Here is an 18,449-nt window from a genome sequence, read left to right as displayed (position 1 = left end):
CATCTTCCATGAAAGTAGACTTGTAGAAAGTATTTCTCCATTGAAACACACATTTCTCATCTTTGGCGCCACCTGTTGAGAACTGGAAACGATTGTGAGCAAGGCCATGTTCAGCCGATTTGCACAAAGCATGAGCTTCCAACGTAAAAAGATTATAATTTCTAGGATAATAAAGAAACAGATTTTATGAACGGTGCAATTCTTTTTTCACTATGCAATAGGACAATAATTTCTTCACCAATGTTAACGACAAGCTTCGGAGTAAATTCATCAGAAAAAGGCAAAAAATTAAGAAAGAAACCAATGACTTGAGAAAACATAGAAAGGCAATAGAAATCAAAGAACCAGCATGATTGTCACCTTCCATGAGTATGCGACAGGAGAGAAAAAAGAGACAATAAAATGAACATACTAAAAGAATCTGGGGGCACAACAAAAACCAAAGAACCATGTGAAGCAAGTATTGCGGAATTCCGCCAGAGAACTTACAAAATGTGACATGAATGCCACCAGTGCTATTAATATTACAGCTGCTGTTGCCAGACTGTATCAATGCCTCTTCTCTTCCGCCGATGTACACAGATACAAGAATCTAGGTGTGTGATCTTTTTGTTTTTTTTTTCCATTTTTTAACCTTTGTGTGGTATATATACCTTACAGGGTGTCAATATATCACAACACGGAGAAGACCTGGCCGAGGCTGTGTGTATGGAAGACCTTCCTCCACCAGGTACTGCTCGACTGCTGCAGGAAGCCTTGCAGGAGTTCGGATGCCCTTGGCGTAGTGACCGGTGCCTACAGATACCATGACCGACAGTCGCTTCCTGGTGGACCTTGCGCTGGTCCTCAGCATGCTCAGATCACGATTTAGAACATGTATGGCTTCCGTCACATGAAGTCCACGTAGGTCAATCACAGGGTCTTGCCCCAGGCTGCAACCCTGGATCTCGGGTGAGAGTGGATTTCTGGAAATTGTAACGGATAAAGCTCAGGTGAGAGTGGATTCCTGGAAAATTCTAGCAGATAAAAACAAGGACTCAAATTTGCAGGCATAATAACTTTTGCAGTCCTAGGAACTTCCAGCCACCCCTATGAAGATTAAGATCAGCCAAATTGACAGGCAGTGTGCCTAAGCTGTTGATGATATTTTACAATGACAACATTCTAAACATCTAAAACGGGGTCAATGCAACTTATGCAAATGCATATATATGTACATTATGTATAGACTATGCACCCGGGTTCAAATGGCACAAATGATCATCAGGGCAGATAATCCTCCATACCTCAACCAAGAGGGTGGGTAGAAAGATATGCTGACTAGTACAAAATAATCAAAAGCTGAGGCATACTAAGGTGTCAAAGGTCTGTTGGAGCCTAGGCACAAGGTGCAGTGACAGATGCACATCTTCACAAAGTGAGGCACAGACATATTAATATACATATAAATAATAATAGATACATGCTTTTAAACATGAATTATCAGTTTTGGAAGACAAATACAAATAAAAGAAGTATTAGAGTTTAATTTTATATGCAAACTAAAAATAATTCCTAATAAGAAGAGGAAAGTAGACCACTATCCTCTGGTTTGTTTCTGATGGACAGAAACAACAAAAATAACAGGAGCAGGAGGAGGAGGACAAAAGGAGAAGCAGCAGGGGTGTCCCTGTTTCTGATGGACTGCACACAGAAGGAGAAGGAGATGACGAAAAAGAAAAAAAAGGTGGAGGAGGAGGAGGAAAAGAAAATGCTGGAGACTTACTGCTGAAAGACCTCCACACTAATTTCCCCGTTCTTTCTTCCTATGTTTCCCCCCCCTTCCCCAACACATCAGCAGGTGTGAATCAATGACTAGATATTAATCAAGCACCCACATTTTTTAGGGTTTACCGAGTACGCCTTAGTATGTGCCTGCATTTTGGAATGAGTGTGCCTTTAGCACCTTTCCAGCATCCAATTAAAGGGCTCTGCCTCAAAAGAAGCGACGAGCTGGGGGTGCGCTTGCCCAGTACATCATGCCTAGGTATGCCTTACACATGCCTTTAAAAACAATGGACTAGTGCTTTTCAAACATAAATTCTAAATTATCCATCATATCATAATAAAAGTAGAACCACTAACGTCCATCCCAACCACATATCAAAAGAGTGGAGAACTGATGTTGCATTGGCATAAAACATTGAAAATTATCATAGAAATCATAATTTACTTATTGATGCATGGAATGAGGTAGGCCTTTATAGGATATGTTGGTAAAAAAAATTTCAGAAAGCCTACCCCAAAATGTTGAAGCAATACTTGATAGTCATGGTAATCCAATTAGTTTTGACTCTTGATAAATATACAGTTATGGTTATTATGACTTTGATGAACCCGGCTCAGTCAGCTGTCCCAGCATTTGGCATGTAACATCCTTGCTGCTACAAATCGATCAAAACCCATGAAGAAAGGAGTCTTAACATTTAAAATACAGAGGATGTCCCATACTAGAAATTATTATTTAAGTAATTTTGATGCGTTGCAAGATTTATTACCAAATTCTTGGGCTTTGAGGAAAAAAACTAGGTTTCTTTTTGTCCCTAACATAGAAAAGCTAGAAATTAGCATGTGCGATGCTAATGGAAATGATTCTGTGCACATGTAAATACAGACATATAGAAATATGAGTGCGCATATATGCATCCATGGTGTACTTGTACACATGGAACTTGTGTATGCTTGTGTTAGTACATCTGGGCATATGCTGCACATATTTGCTTTGAAAACCATATCCATGCTAACACGATATTCAAACTACAGTCGAACAAAAGTTAAGGAAAAGTAACCTACTGAACAAGAAATATCATGGGGGATAATCGGATCTATCCCCAAATAATAACTAATAACTTTGCATTGAAAATTTGATTCAGATCTTAGCGGTACTGAGCATAAAAGTAACAGGAGCTAGAAACCAGAATACTTCATAGATATCTATATGTATTCTAGAGCAATAAAGACCAACCTATGTCGATAAATTGTTTCTTTAGCTTTTTCATGAGTTGCTTTCATCTGCATATTGCACAACTGCCCCTTCAGACTCAGTTCCTTTGCTAGAGCCTTGTTGCCGATTTGATAGGCTTGTCTTGCCTGCCATAAACTAATAAAGGTTAACTAAAGATCCAACCTGAATAGCTTGTACTCCCAGCTAGAATAAATGTGAGGGATAAGATCATTCCATACAATTTCAAAATAATTGCTGTTGCAGGGCGTGGATACCAAGAAGAAATCAAACCACATAGCTTGAAGGAATTTAGCAACCAAAATCAGAGTTTATAACCAAAAATAGTGATATAGCACCAAATAGAAAACATGTGATGAAAATTACTTAAACAAGTTGAGCCGATTTGACATGTTTGAGTAAGCTTAAGTTTCATAAAATTACAAACTCTCACCTAGTTGTCTAATCCTTCCAATGCTCAACAATTTTCCTTGTGGATAATATTATGTATAAGCATCAGGTTTAGAAACTTCAAGGTAAATCAAAGGGTCCAGGTAACTTGATGCTTGGCAATCTAGAATTAGCAAGTAAAAGAATATTCTTCTACCAGAAAAAGTATTGGATTCTTCAGGGCCCATTAGACTGGGTTGCTGCTACTCTTTTCTTTTTCTGCTTTTATTTCCGGTTACTTTTGTTTTATTTCTATTCTTTCTTAAAAACAGAAAACTTATTTCATAGTCAGAACTGTTCTTCAATTTGAAAATAGGAAATAAATCTTAGGGCCATTTGTGTTTTGTTTATCTTTGCATTATTTTTTGCAAGCAAAAACAGAATCTACTATCTGAAATTTCGGAAATTTCAGATGCCTCACCTGATGATACATAGCACTGAATTGGGTTAGCGGACACAGTCATGTAAAGCGAGTGGAAGTGTCGGACTATCAAGTGGATTGGAATCATGTATATAGGAATTACTGTTTTTAAAAACAGAGAATGAAAAATGTGTTCCCAACATACTTTCATATCCAGATATTCTGATTATAAAGACAGAAATAAGAAACAGATATTGCAACCATTAACATTCATATGTACCCTTAACCTTGTTATATCACCAAGAAAAGACAAAACATATAGGGTATGTTGCTTCAACACAGAAACATCAAGCATTACACCTATTTAGCCAATGATAGCAATCAATTACTGAAGATCCATACATGTTTTATATGATCATAAATAGTGTGATGTTTACTTCTCTGGCACAGAAATGATCAATAAGAACGCATCTACCTGTTCAAGGTATGTATTTTGAAGGTGTGCAAAATCATGGCCATCCTCCCTTGACTCCGAATACATATTTGCTGTCATCTCAACATTGATTTATATATACATAAGGAAAAACCCCTATTAAATGGATATTATAGAGCAATTCTTGATCAGCTACAACAAAACAATTTAAGAATATTACCCACTGCTTCTCCAGTTTCGGGCCAAACTGGAGCTGCCTGCGTTGCACTGAGACCTTGCAATTTGTTACCGTAAGCCATTTTACCATGACCATATGAGCTAGCTAAAAGTTGAGAGCTTCTACTTGAGCCCACACCACCATCAGCAGAACCATTAATCTCATGTCTCCAATGACCACTATCATGGGATGCAAGTTTTCTAGCAGTTGAAGCAAAATCTATATCACCTCTAAAGATAGTGGAAGGAGATCTATATGTACTGGAAGCCTGCTGTATATCTTCTCTGGAATACTTGGACAGCCAATTTTGAGCACCTGCCACCAGCAGAGCAGGAAAATCCAGCATGCTAAAGCTTGGGGCTGCTAATGATTTCTGATTAAAACCACCACCTACCTGAAGATGTCATTGTGAGTAAAATAATGTTGTTTTAATGCCCCTAAACGGTTCTTCCAAAAGATTACTAAAAAATAGAAATAAATCAATATGACAGTTATTGAAGCATATTATGCAACTAGAAAAAAAAGAAACAATTACACCCTTTGTATTTGCCCACAAGTATAGTAGGATCTGAATGTAAAAACCTGATACTTTAAGTATTGCACTGCAAGAACTTCAGTAGTTCACTAAACCAGGAGACATCCCATAATCATTACCAAGATATATCACTTCCTATCTAATACATATCAAAAAACCAACCAAGGTCTTATCAAAATGCCCCCCCCCCCCCCCCCCCCCCCCCTCCTCCAACACCACCCCCCCCCCCCCCAAAAAAAAAAAAGAAAAAGAAAAATGCAAGATTCAGAAGAATAGAACATGTGGAAAATATCAGATTTCTTGCCTTAGCGGAAAAAAAAAAAACAGATTTCTTACCACGAACTAGAAGCCCAAGTTCTGTATGGTTTTCCATTTAAAAAACATAACGGGAAGAACATTTCGCCATTCAGTGATTGCTTTAGATTAGCAGGGAAAATCGATCAAACCATAGTTATGCTGACAACTTGCAAAGCAATTAGGTCCTACGGTCAAACTCTCTCCTATCATATATTCCTGGTTTAGATTTGACTACGTCTTGATGAATCTAAATAAAAGAATTTCACAATTCCCCTTTGACAAGCTGCTAAAACTTAATGATACAGCAGTCACTATGCTTGCCAGAACCTAAGCCAATCCCCTAAACTATCTTAAGAAATCCCCTGATCCACATTTGTCCTCAAAAGTGCTCTTCTTGGTACACTGACCATAGAAACCACCCACAAAAAGCAAACCCAATCAAAACTTTTTCTGACAAAAGCTGAGGTTATCCGTGTTCTCTAGTTGCCTAGTAATAAAGAATATAAATCTACATACTCTTGGGAACGATATTTGTAAGCAAAAAAACCATAACTTGTCACAATTAACAACAATTACTGGCATATCCTGCTTATTTAAATTCTGCAGTGAACAATAGAAAAAAAATATTGCCCTTTTCAATACTTCTTTTGAGCAGTTTGAAAGGATGCAGAATTTTAAGTTCAGAAACCCACCTGCAATTTCAGAAAAAGTCCAGCTCCCAAATAAAAAAGCATATGCAATGTTTCTAGCATGCTTCATAAGATATAATAATGTTCATATTTTTCATTTCTTGTTCATTACTTAAAGCCTATAGCAGAGTGATCCGTTCACATATTATTTTGGTAAATAAGTTTTAATCAAGTAAAATATGTATATTCTTACAGTAAGAGTGAAACAGATTGTCCAACTAACAATAGATTTGAAGATTCTGCCTATGAACAAGCTAATGCATATATAATATAAGCAAAATTCCATTTTGAATGGTTTCTTGCTGGTCATCAAAAAAACCTCTTCGGTATCATAATTGCATATATTAGAGCTAGGTTAGCATTCTTGAAGACTCTCCCATCAAAAACTTGATTGCAGTCAACATGCTACAATTGTCAGCGAGTTTTCTGGTCCTACTGGTTCTCATAAATGAAGTGCCAGAACATACTATTCTTATACGCAGGCAATGTATGGGAAAGCAAAACCTGAAGAGACAGCTGAACTTCTGATTTCTTGAAATCCAAGATTAGAAGTTCTGGAAAGGGACACCTAAAGTCTTTGTCCAAAAGCACAATAATTTGACTAGACAGAAACGGTACCTCAAGTTGAGTGAGAATCTTGATCGTCGAGTTCAAATCACATCCACTTCCATAATAAACATCTGCAAGGCTCTGCGCTGCAAAATCAGGAAACTTTGATGACAGAAACTCTAGGGGATGGATGGCAGCATCCTTGGTCACTGCACTATCACCTATTAAATCGTTTACTGAAACAGCACCAGAATCTCCATTGTAATAATGCCCATCCCTTCCATTGGTATGACGCTGTTCAGCATTGATGAATTGTTTACCCCAGGAATTGTCAGCCGAAGTCATGAAATCAGTTGAGAAACGTTCGCCAGCACAGCTAGAGCCAGAATATCCCATGTTTTCCCCCAGGTTGAGACCATCGCTAGAAAGTGAAGATAGATTTTGTCGCATGCGCAATGTCTGACTGGCAGTGGATGCTGAGAATCTTGATGTCCCAACACTATCCTGTATTGATAAACCTGCAAGTGAGAGATGTTCGGGTCCATGCAGCTCTTCTTCTCCCAAGGCTGTGAAGTCAGGAGTAATATCATCAGGAAGCTGACAACGCCAGTACTGATGTGCTTCATCATCTGAATTATTTGAAATACTAGATCCTGAACGATCTAAGGCTGTTTTTTTAGAAGAGCCCGGAACATCCTGCCTGGTTGCATCTGAGCTTTCAGAGTTTCCATATATATTTCTAAGGGCTGAAGGAACAAATTCAGCTGCATGGGGATTTAATGCGGTAACTTTGTTCAATGAGTTTAACTTGGCATCCTTGTTTGCCAGACCTTTGATGGACAAATTCATCTTTATTTGAAGTACAATAAATGTCGATATCTACAGTGCCTTTTGTGAGATAAAGATTTTCCAGGAAGGATTTATCCCAATCCTGCAAATCATATATGTAGAAACTTACAAAATCAGAATAATATACAAAGAAATAATCATGTATGTAGAAACTTACAAAATAAGAATGATCTACAGAGAGACATCTAATTCTAAATGTAGCATTACCATTCACAGGGCAAAGATGTAGATATCAAATTGTACAACAAACTCAGAGCAAAAGCAGTTTGGTGATCCAAAGATAATAGCTGTATAATAAAAACAGCATTACTAGCTCGTGCAGAAGCTAATTCCACTAAAAAATTTGTTATAAACAGAGACACATGCTGCTATTAATCATCTGCAGATGAATGCTACCAGATAACTTTATTTTCCTACTGGGTGTCCAATTGTGGTGTGTTGTGTAGGTGGGTGGGCCTTGTTTCCTCCCTTTTTCCTCCTTTGAGAGAGGTACATAAAGGAAGATCTCAGTTTTCAGCTTTATCATTGTCATCATTTATCAATCAAAACTCAAATGGAAATAGGAAAGTTCACTAGATATAAAGCAACATTTTCTTCCTATCAAATCCCTAAAAGAAAAGGCTAAGCTCTCAACAACACTGCCAACCACTATGCATCAGCTAAGTAATGCTTTGTATATCTTGCATGTTTTCTGCTCATGTGGAAACCCCATATTTTTTACCTACAATATATAGAGTTGTAGAATTTGAATTTAATTGGCATCCTGGATTAATTGGGGAATGGTACTTGTTATACTTCCAAATTTCCTTACTTTGAATAAACTTACAGTTGCAGTCAGGGGCTACAAATTACCATTCAGGAACCCTTTTAATTTATATCATATACGATATTGAATGCCTCACCAGGATACATCTTTTAGATGTGTTGGGTGCACCAAACAGACTCATTCAGACCAAGACTCATTCAGACCAAGATACCATGTTCTGAAAGGGCTCATGGGGCAGGGATGTAAGTCTCTTTCAATTCTTTTTCACAAATATAGATCTAATTAAAGGGCTAGCATTTTATGAGTAGACTGATGGTTAGGATTAAGCTTAGTGTAGGGGAGAAGTGACCTTTAGTCCTTTGCTCTCTTTTCTTTTTATCTTCTTCTTGCCTATCCTCTATTCTTCTACCTAGGGCTAGAGAATTTGCTTGGAGAAGTTCACTGTTCCATATGTATTTGCTCCCAGATAATTCTGTGCAAAATCTGAAGCAAAATCCAGGAAAATGGACCTGAATCACAGTCATTTTGTTCTCTTGATTGTCTCTACACTGCAATTCTCTTGCCCTGACATTTTTTATTGTCTACGGTTGCTTGATAACAACCAACCCAGAAAGTCACAGATATCCTGGTCAAAAATCTTTCAGCACAGTCTTAACACATGAACTAAGTTTTACGAGTCGTTTCTTTCCAAAAGCTACACAACTTTTCTTAAGATATTTCAACCAAAGAAACCCAAATATCACATATCCACAAAATCTCACCCGTGTATTATATGTATAGGCAGGTTTTCCATATCTTGACCTGCAGCTATATTTACATTCCAATTCCATCCATTGTTCACAAAAATAATAAAAAGAAAAGTAAACGCACATACAAATAGCTTAAAGAACTCAAAATCCTCTTTATTGCTTTAAATACATTAGTTATTCAAGAAACAAAGATATCGCACAAACTTATTAAGCATCACCACAGATCTTGCAAGCTTCATATCATGACCACCCCTGTCAGTTCATCTGATCTCCATTATCCAAGTGTTTCAACAAAACCCCAAAACTTCAAGTGTCACCCATCCTCAAAATCAAATTTTCTGTTGAGCAAACAGGTGGCCAGTTACTGTTGTTAACTTCTTTAATAAATTTGATGATGATCCTTTCCCCCTCACTTTTTCTTGCTTCCTTACTCAACTGCCTAATACGACAAAACAGTATATCAGAAACAACCAGACCGCTTCGTAAGATTAAAATCCCACCAGATCTCCAAAAACAAGGAAACTGACCAAAGGAGACCGGAAATAACATGAAACAATTCAACATTCAAGATCTCAGACCAAAGAATCCTAAAATCCAGCAGCTTTGGCCCCCACAAAGAAAAAACATCCATCAAGAAAGTTAATTTCATGAATCCTCGCCAAGAAAAACATAATCCAAATCAAGATTCACAGATTCCGGCATCAAATACTGATCTAATGCAGTACTATAAAAAATCAAGAAAAGGCCTGGAAAAGAGCAAGAAAACGAGATCGAGAAAGAGAGAGAGAGAGAGAGAGATCATACCTTTCCCCAGATCGATCAGAGGATAAATGGAGGGAAACCGACCCATGGATGAAAGAAGAGAGAGGCACGAGAGGAATCAAAAACGAGAGAAGAGGAGCTCCGCCTTCTTGTTCCCCGATTTCTCCTACAAAATTCTCCTTCGAGCCTCGAACCGATACGCGGATCCCCTTCAGATTCGTCTCTCCGAGCTGCCTCAGCCTCGGATTCGGGGAGATCTCTCAATCCTAGTCGCCTCCGCGTGGGTCCCGACCTTCGCCGCCACCGCCACCGCCATGGAAAGAAGAAGCTTCGTACAAGAAATAGGAGAAAAGAAACGAGGAAAAAAGAAAAGAAAGAACCCCACCCAGCCTTTCGCCTCCTCTCCCTCTCGATTACGATCACACCTCTCTCTCTCTCTCTCTCTCTCTCTCTCTCTCCGCGCGCTCCCTCTCTCTCTCTGTTGTTTGTTGACCCCTGGCCTTGCATTGCTGTGAGATGATAGGACGCGGACGGCTCTTAAGCAAGCGCGGGATCCGCTGCTGGGGTCCAAACAGCTGGGCCGCCGTTGGATTTAAATCACGGCCGTCGGTTTGTCTGATATCGGACTGGTTGACGTGCCCTGCGGCCCCGGTTGGGACGCAGTGCGAGGCCGCGGGCCCCACCGCGTGACATGGTGGCACTCTCGCCATCACAAGGGGTGGCGATGGACGGTTGAGATTTGGGGGGGGGGGGGGGGGGGGGGGGGGGGCTGGGCCCCGTTTTGGACACGAGTGGTGCCGGTGCGCAGAGACGATAGAATCGTATTTGTGGTCTCGGCCAAATGATCAAGACGTGGATTGAAATGGAGCTCCAACTGAACGGGTGGCTGGAAACTAGAGGGGATATCCTGTAAAAGGTTCGAGGGGAAGTTGAGGTATCAGGATTGCGCACCATGAGAGGGTGATCATATCTCGTCCCACCTCCTCGGTAGCGTCTGAGGTTTGATTTTTCAAGTCTGTGTATAAAATGTGAATTAATTCGGGAGTCTTCTTAAATGAAATTAAATGTCACACGAGCATCTTAACTAATCATCGAATGAAGAGTTTACCACCCATTTGTGCCACGAAGAAGATCATTAATGCAATTTATTCTTGTTGATCGAATCCAATTATCTAAATACCACTTTACATATTTCTCATGTTTAAGGCCTGACGTCATCATCAGTCTAAAAGTTCAAAATTTGTTAAAATCTAATCACAAACATCATGATTGGTTCGTAGTTAACTCTAATAGATTTGTGTTGCAGTATTCCATAGTCTATACAAGTATGAACTGGATCCATTCTAATACTTTTTGTAACAATGCAGGATCTCATCCAAAATGACTAGCCAAAAGGTATTATTTGATTTTTTTGATTCTGTATAAATACGTAAGATCTACTCAACGAATAACCGATATGGAACTAAACATATGCCAGCATGAATTTTCACGCTATTTTTTCTCATGCCATATGGGCAGCTGTTGCATGCTAAAGCTTGGACAATATCACAAGCACGACGGGCGCCAAGGCGGTCCCTGCTCCTATTTTGCGCTCGTCTTCTTTCTTCTTCGTGAAACCCTTACCTTGGAAAAAGCTCCCTTCACATGCATGTCATATGTTAGTTTGACACATGATGGTAAAGCACACATCTCAAAGAAGTTCCGTTTCGGTATGCCTGGACTGGTCTGAAATGAAAACCTTGTTTGACTTTGCAGCAAAATTGAGGTACAATTGTTTTGGAAGCATGCTCCAAATATCATAATTCATTCCTCTAGATCTTGCTCTCTCCATAGAGATTCTATCATCCTTTTGAACTTTGCAAATGAGAAAATTCAAGGTGCAAAATATTTCGATTGGTATCATACCTTCTCTTTTATGTCCATCACGTAAAGTTTCCCATCATTAGCTATGGATCATATTCTGATACAATGAACTTTCCCATTTAAAGTGCTTCATTCCAACTCAAATCCAAAAGGGAGGTGGGGATAGGAACATGCTACTTAATCCTTTGATCCCATATGTTACAAAATTTAGTTGTATTTTCGCATGAAAGAAGGATTCACCCTTCTGTGCACCCATGTATTGCTCACTTCAAATTTGTGTAGATTAGATGATGACAAAGTTTGGGGCACTTGAGATCTATGCAATAGGTGATCTAATGGTGGATGGGGACGAAGAAAAGGTGAATCCTTCTTCCTCGCGAAGGATACAACCACAATCTGCGATATCGATCACATTCTTCCCAATTTTGTGAGCAAGTTATCTACGAATGCACGGGTTGGTCGAGCTAGATCTACGCCTAGCACGAACTATCGCTTGAAACTGATTAGGATCCGATCTAAACATTTTCTCAATGCGCAGTGATTGGTTGATGCAAGTCCTGAAAATTCTCGATCCATGTCAACTCGTGCTAGATTTTTAGCAAACATAGATAGAATTTTCCATCATAAGCAAGGGTACCTAGCTTCCATCTATTGGTCCAATCCTAGTGTTTGGTATGTGAGTTAGTCTATTCAAATATAATTCAGCAGAATCCGTTGATAGTTGATTCCAAGCTCTCATGCTAAATTAAATGAGCGATAAAGCATTTAATTAATAGAGGTAAACAAAAGGGCCCCTCTACCAAAAACGGTCCGAGTCTGACTAAGATAAAGTAGTAATGTCACGCTATAGAAAGGGTCAGTGTGGCCGGCTCCTTGATTGTAGAACAAGTCATTCCCTCCATTACTTTGGCTTTACCATTACCATCCCTTATCACGTAGTTGATAGGTGGCAATGGAAATAGTAAATGCAACGAAGCCATCCGAAGTAGAACAGACAAATAAATCTAGCTATGGAGAGCAGCTTGCTGTCCTTGTCTCCCCTCGTTCCCCTCCTTATGGATACTATAAGATGTGACAAATCTAGCATCACCCAGTTTAGCAATTTTTGTCGAAGCATATCTTACTCAACTTTGATTGCAAAGCATCCAACCAATTTTATCTTGTCGCTAAATTGCTGCAAAGGAATGCTACAATTTTTTTTCTTTTTTTTTTGCTGAAATAGAAGTATCATACTAAACGGTACGAATACAGTTAAGAAAATCAAAAAGCAAAACATCTCGGAGAGCACTAGGCAACTCCATTTCACCCACCCACAAATATGCACCCGAATGTTGGTCACAAAAGAAGCCACCCAAGCGGTAGCCCATTGGTCTCCCGAAATACATACTTCATCTGGATGGCCAGCCTATCTCAAACCATCCCCATGTCCATTCAAGCTGCTACTCTTGACAAGCCTTACATGCGTTAGGTAACAGACGCGCGTCCATTCAAGTGGCTTGGACCAAGCCGGCCTAACTTGGGCCTGCTGACTTTCAGAACAAATTAACCAAGATGATGCCAAGTCCAAAAGGAGATCATTCAAAGGAGATCGACCATGCGATCGTGCAAAAGGAGACACGGAGGAAGGGATGGTTAGAAGACATTGAATAAAGATGGATGGAATTGGACTCTAAGTAATTGGAGGTTGAAGGTTTAGTTTATAAAAAGAGAAATAAAAATTAGATTGCTAATAAGATGGGGTGAGGATGACGAAGCAGATAGTGGGGGGAGGGAATCTAGTAGCATGAGCAGTGCTACCATCCTCTTGTAGTATTGATGGCTATGTTATTGACACTTGTCTGCTAAAATTTAAGAAGCTAGTTAATAGTTATTATTTACAGAAATATATGTCACTCATCGAAAACATCTTATTCAAAACAAACACACCACATGGATGATAGTGTATCATAATGGTGCTAATGCGAATCTAAACCACATTGAAGTAAGAGAAAGAAGATGGATGAAAGAGATACCTTATGGCAGAACTAAATCATAGATTTTCTTGATTGAATGGTTATCATTGTATCTCATGTGCTATCCTCACCGAAGATGTGCCATGCTGCATTTTCAGTTATTTGTTTAAATAATATTGATTGCTAAATATAATACATGCGTATCTATATTTATAGGTCGTTATGTCATTCATCATTTCTTCGCATATTGTCGTCCTTGCTAGAAAGAAAAAAATATATTAGAAGTTGAGGAAAAAACATTACAATATGTTGTCTGTGCATGCGAGTCTCTGCACAGCGAGTCTCTGCAACTCGAAAAAAAATGATGTTGAAAAAGTTATAAGAACCCTAATTTCTGATAAGTAACTATGGATATGTACTAGAAAAAAGATGACTAATGAAGATATATTACTCATCATCCACAAGCAGCATTTTTTTGCAGGAGTTCATCTCTGATTTTTTTTCCAAAATTAGATATTAGCTGATTTCATAAATTATACAAATCAATATATTTTCTACATAGCAGAAAAAGGAACCTTTATATATATAAATGTGAATCTTCTGAGAAAATAGCATCGATACTTACCTCGGAATTATTCTCCTCCAAAATAATTCTATCAAAGCTATAAAGACCATGATTGATTGTACAAAACTACTTGTAGAGCCAAGAATTTACGGTTATTAAGCAATCGTTCCTCGCATCCAACATTATCCACATTTCCTTCAATGCCAACTATAAAATTCAAACGATATTACTAGTCATTTGCATGTAATTACGCTACAAGCAGAATCCTTTTTCTTTTAGATCTTCTAGCTTTTGTAGGTGATAATGTTCATTATTTTGATCTTATTTTGTCTAGATATTTATGTAGTCATTTTACTTTAAGGAGCAAACACAAACATTGTTAAAACAAAAAATAGCATAAAGAAGGAGATAAAAATATAGGAAAAAATATTAATTGAATATGTTTTATACACTGAGCTTTTCTAATTTTTCTGTATACATACATATATACATACATACATACATCAAAAGTCAGGAAAAATATTAGCCGTCATGTTTTATATCACAGTTTTTCCCTAATTTTTCAATACATACATAACAAAGATATACATGCATACATACACAAAATATACATACATACATATACACACAATATACATAAACATATTATTTTGTTGTGTGTGTGTATATATTATATATAGTATGCGTACATATATTTATCACAGTTTCATGTAAACAAGATGTTTTTTTCCAATAAAATTTATTTTATTTATTATGTATTTAAATCTTTCTTTGAAAAAATAGAATTGATGCCGTAAAAGTAGAAGGTGGTCACCTCTCAAGTGGGGAGCACCTCTGGATTGCGCTTTAATGTAGAGCATTGATTGTATATGACATATCATTTTGTGAAATTAACGAGAAACTTACATTCCATCACTATTCAATTCATTGATATCAAAATCATTTTCGTCACACATACACACAATAAAATGAAGTATATTTTTGTTATCTTTATATAGCTCAAATAATTTACAACCTAGTAATAGGAACCCTAAGTCCTGGGTGTAAGAGTATGATGGGAGATGAGTTGAGTGCCATTCTCAACCATCAATCAATCATACGGGGTTGAGCAGTTTAGCACGAAATGGAAGGTATGTTCAGCAAGCTTGTGTGCATGAACGGGGTCGGCCCCATCACCGATTCCCACATGCAACTAGAAGACGCAGACTTATCAGTCGGTAACAAAGCCGTGTCTGATTGGAGACAGATGAGACGTATATCACCATTCGCCGCCAACCAGGAGAGCCTACCCACCTCCCAGGCCACGACTTATCTGCACCGAACTGGCGACAGCTGTCGTCCACATTGCCAGAATCTAATGCCAGCGCTCCTCGATACGTGGCACCACCCGATGCCCCCTCCGGGCCCACTCCCTCCGCCAGTGAAGTCCTTAAGAAGGGAAGGGTGGAACGGAAGGATAAAAACCGGAAAGAGTCGGGGAAGGAGGGTACGCGATCGATTCGAATCGAATTGGAGAATATTCTACCAAATTTTTATCGTGATTGGTTTCTATATACGATAGATCGAAACGAAAAATTCGATCTTGAGATGGAGAATTCCCTTCTTGAAGAGGAGACCACGAGGCGGCACCGGCGGGGCCGGAGAAGAGGATCAGAGCGAAGAATCGCCGTCTGTGAGAAGGAGAGATAGCTGAAGAATCAAGACAGAATCTCCGGTGGATCGTGCGTTTTTTCGAAGAGATAGAAAGGAAAGCTTCGGAAATCGGTAAGATTCTGACACTTGGGGTTGGCAGAGGTGTTGATCGATATAGATCGGGCGATTTCTCTTAGTTTTTTTGTTTGATTTGAGCTTCTTTTTTGGATTTGGGATCAGAAAGGATGTCGGCGACGGTATGAGCGGGAGGCTGCGGCGGGGGAAGAGAAGATGGAGGTGTGGAAGCGGCGGTGCGAGTGCTGCGGGCTGACGGAGGAGTGCACGCCGGCGTACATCGCGCGGGTCGGGAGATACGCGGGGAGGTGGGTGTGCGGGCTTTGCGGGGAGGCGTGGAGGACGAGATCGGGCGTCGGGGCGGCAGATCTCGACGGAGAGGCGATGACCGGCAAGTGAGCTTCTGCCGGAATTCCGAGCCGCCGCAGCATCGCAGTCGACCCGGCGAGCACTTCATCGCTGCTGTGCGGCAGCTCCTCCGGAGCCTCGACTCCCGCGGGTGTGCGATCCAGCCCAACAGTCCCCGGAAGGGAGGGGCCGTCGTCGCGCGCCAGCGGTCGGTCCCCACTGGTCCGACCGGGAGCTGCTTCTCGACCTGGCCGGTTGAAGACCGCGAAACAAGCGTTCCAGACCAAAAAAAAAAGGGAAGCCGTCGAGACTGAAAGCGGGCGGTGATTGGATTCAAGTGGAATAAACTCTCAAATCAGAAATTTTCTCCAAAACCTCTGGTTAATTCTACGCTTAATTAAGGTTAGAATTTTAGTTTTAAGCTCAGTTTTTTTGGGGGACTCAAATTCTACTCGTTTCTTTCCTGCAGAGGTTCTTGTAAGATTTGATCAATGGAACAGAAAATGGAAAATTCCATTTTCCAAATGTTATATTTCTGCTCTGGAAAACTATCATGGTAATTTCTGAACAAGGGAAACTCAGACTCAAGCCTTGCATGCTCTCTGTCTCCTTTTCCAATCAAATTGAGACCAATCAAATTGAAACTGCGGTCATATAACTTCCAGACAAATAGATCCTATTTGTCTAATTCCATTACTGACAAGTTGAATTTTGGTGATTGGATTCTAAAACTACTGGAGTTCTAGTAACTATATAATTAGATCTATTAGACTACGGGTAAGTTCAGTTGACTGCAGCGTGAAGAGGACACCAAAAATAATCAAAGAAGAGGGCAAAGAGGATTTAGGAAGAAGGCGCGCTTTTAAACGGAAATGGTTTCTAACTCTTTAGGTTGTATTTGGTTTTGCGATTAGAATCAGAATGGATGGTATGAGATCGAAATGATCTAATCTTGTTGATGGCTTGTCCAAAAAAAAAAGCTTTAAAAATCAAATAGGAAAGTTTTTGAAATAAATGTTTTAGTAAACTAGCGAAAAAGATTGAAACAAAGAGTCAGAATCTAATTTTGGAGATTAAAGCATCCGGTCCTCCTTGAAGTGAATTGGAAGAAACTCCTTCCAACTAATGTTGGAGTGAGGATCACTCTTCTATTTCATTTCAGATCTCAGCTCTCTCAACCAAACAGCGATAAATTTTCTCATTTATCGAAGGATGATTTCCTAAATATATTAAGTTAAAGTGTTTATTGTTCTCGACCATCATCAACTTGGCAGGTGTGGATGAATTGGTTTAAGGTTAAGCAGAGAAAAGTGATCGAACATATAGAATACTAGCCACCAAGGTAGCCTGGTGGTAAGGGGCGATAATTCCATCCGAGTTGTCCAGGTTCCAAACATGCGGGCGTATGCCCCATGTCCGGATGGCTCGTTGGCGGATATGCTTTCCTTCCACCTGTACGAGGTGGCGCTGAGGTGACGTACCTACATGTGAGGCGGTGAGTTCAGTGGGGTGAGCCACAGGTCAGGAAAGGCATGCGAAATCTGCGACCTGTACGAACATTCTCTGGTGGAAGGAGGGCCAGTAGTGGGGCTGCTACGCGGGTAGGGTGGTCCCTCCCCTCCCCTCTTATTATTTACCATATATAATATATATATATAGAATACTAGGCTTGATATGCTAAGGTCGGTTGGTTTCGATTTGCCGGTCAACTACATATCAGTCAAGATGCATGTGGCCTCGTGCATGTCACATGGATGTGCATGTTTCTTCGACAACACCCAGTAGGTGTATGAGAACAAATAACCCATTATGTAGCTGAATTCTGAAAATGCCATGGAAGAAGTGATAATTGCAAGAATAGTGTTTAATGTCCATTCATTAAACGGTGCAAGAAGGTTGGAACAAGGAAGGCATCCGGGTGGGGGTGACTGAGACTCTCATGGCATCATTTTTTGCGAAAGCGATCCTTTTAGTCGTCGCAATGAAGCAGATTTTTGGTAATCTTTTGCATTAAGGGTAATCAGTTTTACATTCTGATCAACAAGAAATTATTAAAAAAAAAAGGAAAGGAGAGAGTTTCATGAGAGCTATAAGCTGCAACAAGATTATACATGGATTCCTTAGGTTTGATCATTTCTAAAGAGGCTCAACCTCTTTCTCTACCAACATAACGGCTCGTCGAATTAAACATCATTGCTTCCTTAGCTTAGGATAATGATATTAGTACAATTACAAGTCTTAGCAACCAAAAAAAGCAACCAGAACCCAACATCTGTCACAACCCAGGACTCACCCAAAATGGCTATTCGGAAGGTTTATTTGGATCCTTGATTCTGTATAATACCAAGATCTATCAGCGAATAACGATGAGGACTAA

At 39.5% G+C, this 18,449-nt stretch overlaps 1 protein-coding gene and 1 long non-coding RNA gene across 2 annotated transcripts; one reads left to right on the top strand and one right to left on the bottom strand.

The window, feature by feature from the left end:
* Positions 1-308: 308 nt before the first annotated feature.
* LOC103702161 (polyadenylate-binding protein-interacting protein 7-like) lies at positions 309-10,095 on the bottom strand. Its single transcript, XM_008784479.4, has 6 exons — positions 9,680-10,095; positions 6,581-7,442; positions 4,445-4,835; positions 4,267-4,337; positions 3,005-3,129; positions 309-965 (listed from the first exon to the last, which is right to left on the bottom strand). Exons 2-6 carry the CDS (start codon positions 7,358-7,360, stop codon positions 665-667), a joined length of 1,668 nt encoding a protein of 555 aa, XP_008782701.1. The 5' UTR covers positions 7,361-7,442; positions 9,680-10,095; the 3' UTR covers positions 309-664.
* A 5,368-nt stretch (positions 10,096-15,463) lies between these two features.
* Positions 15,464-16,641, top strand: LOC103702150. The gene is made up of 2 exons (XR_005512123.1): positions 15,464-15,781; positions 15,890-16,641. It is a non-coding gene; the product is annotated as an uncharacterized LOC103702150 (long non-coding RNA).
* The last annotated feature ends 1,808 nt before the right edge of the window (positions 16,642-18,449 follow it).

Source organism: Phoenix dactylifera, chromosome 6 (assembly GCF_009389715.1).
Source record: "Phoenix dactylifera cultivar Barhee BC4 chromosome 6, palm_55x_up_171113_PBpolish2nd_filt_p, whole genome shotgun sequence".
Taxonomy (NCBI): domain Eukaryota; kingdom Viridiplantae; phylum Streptophyta; class Magnoliopsida; order Arecales; family Arecaceae; genus Phoenix; species Phoenix dactylifera.
This window is presented reverse-complemented; position numbering and strand designations above follow the sequence as displayed.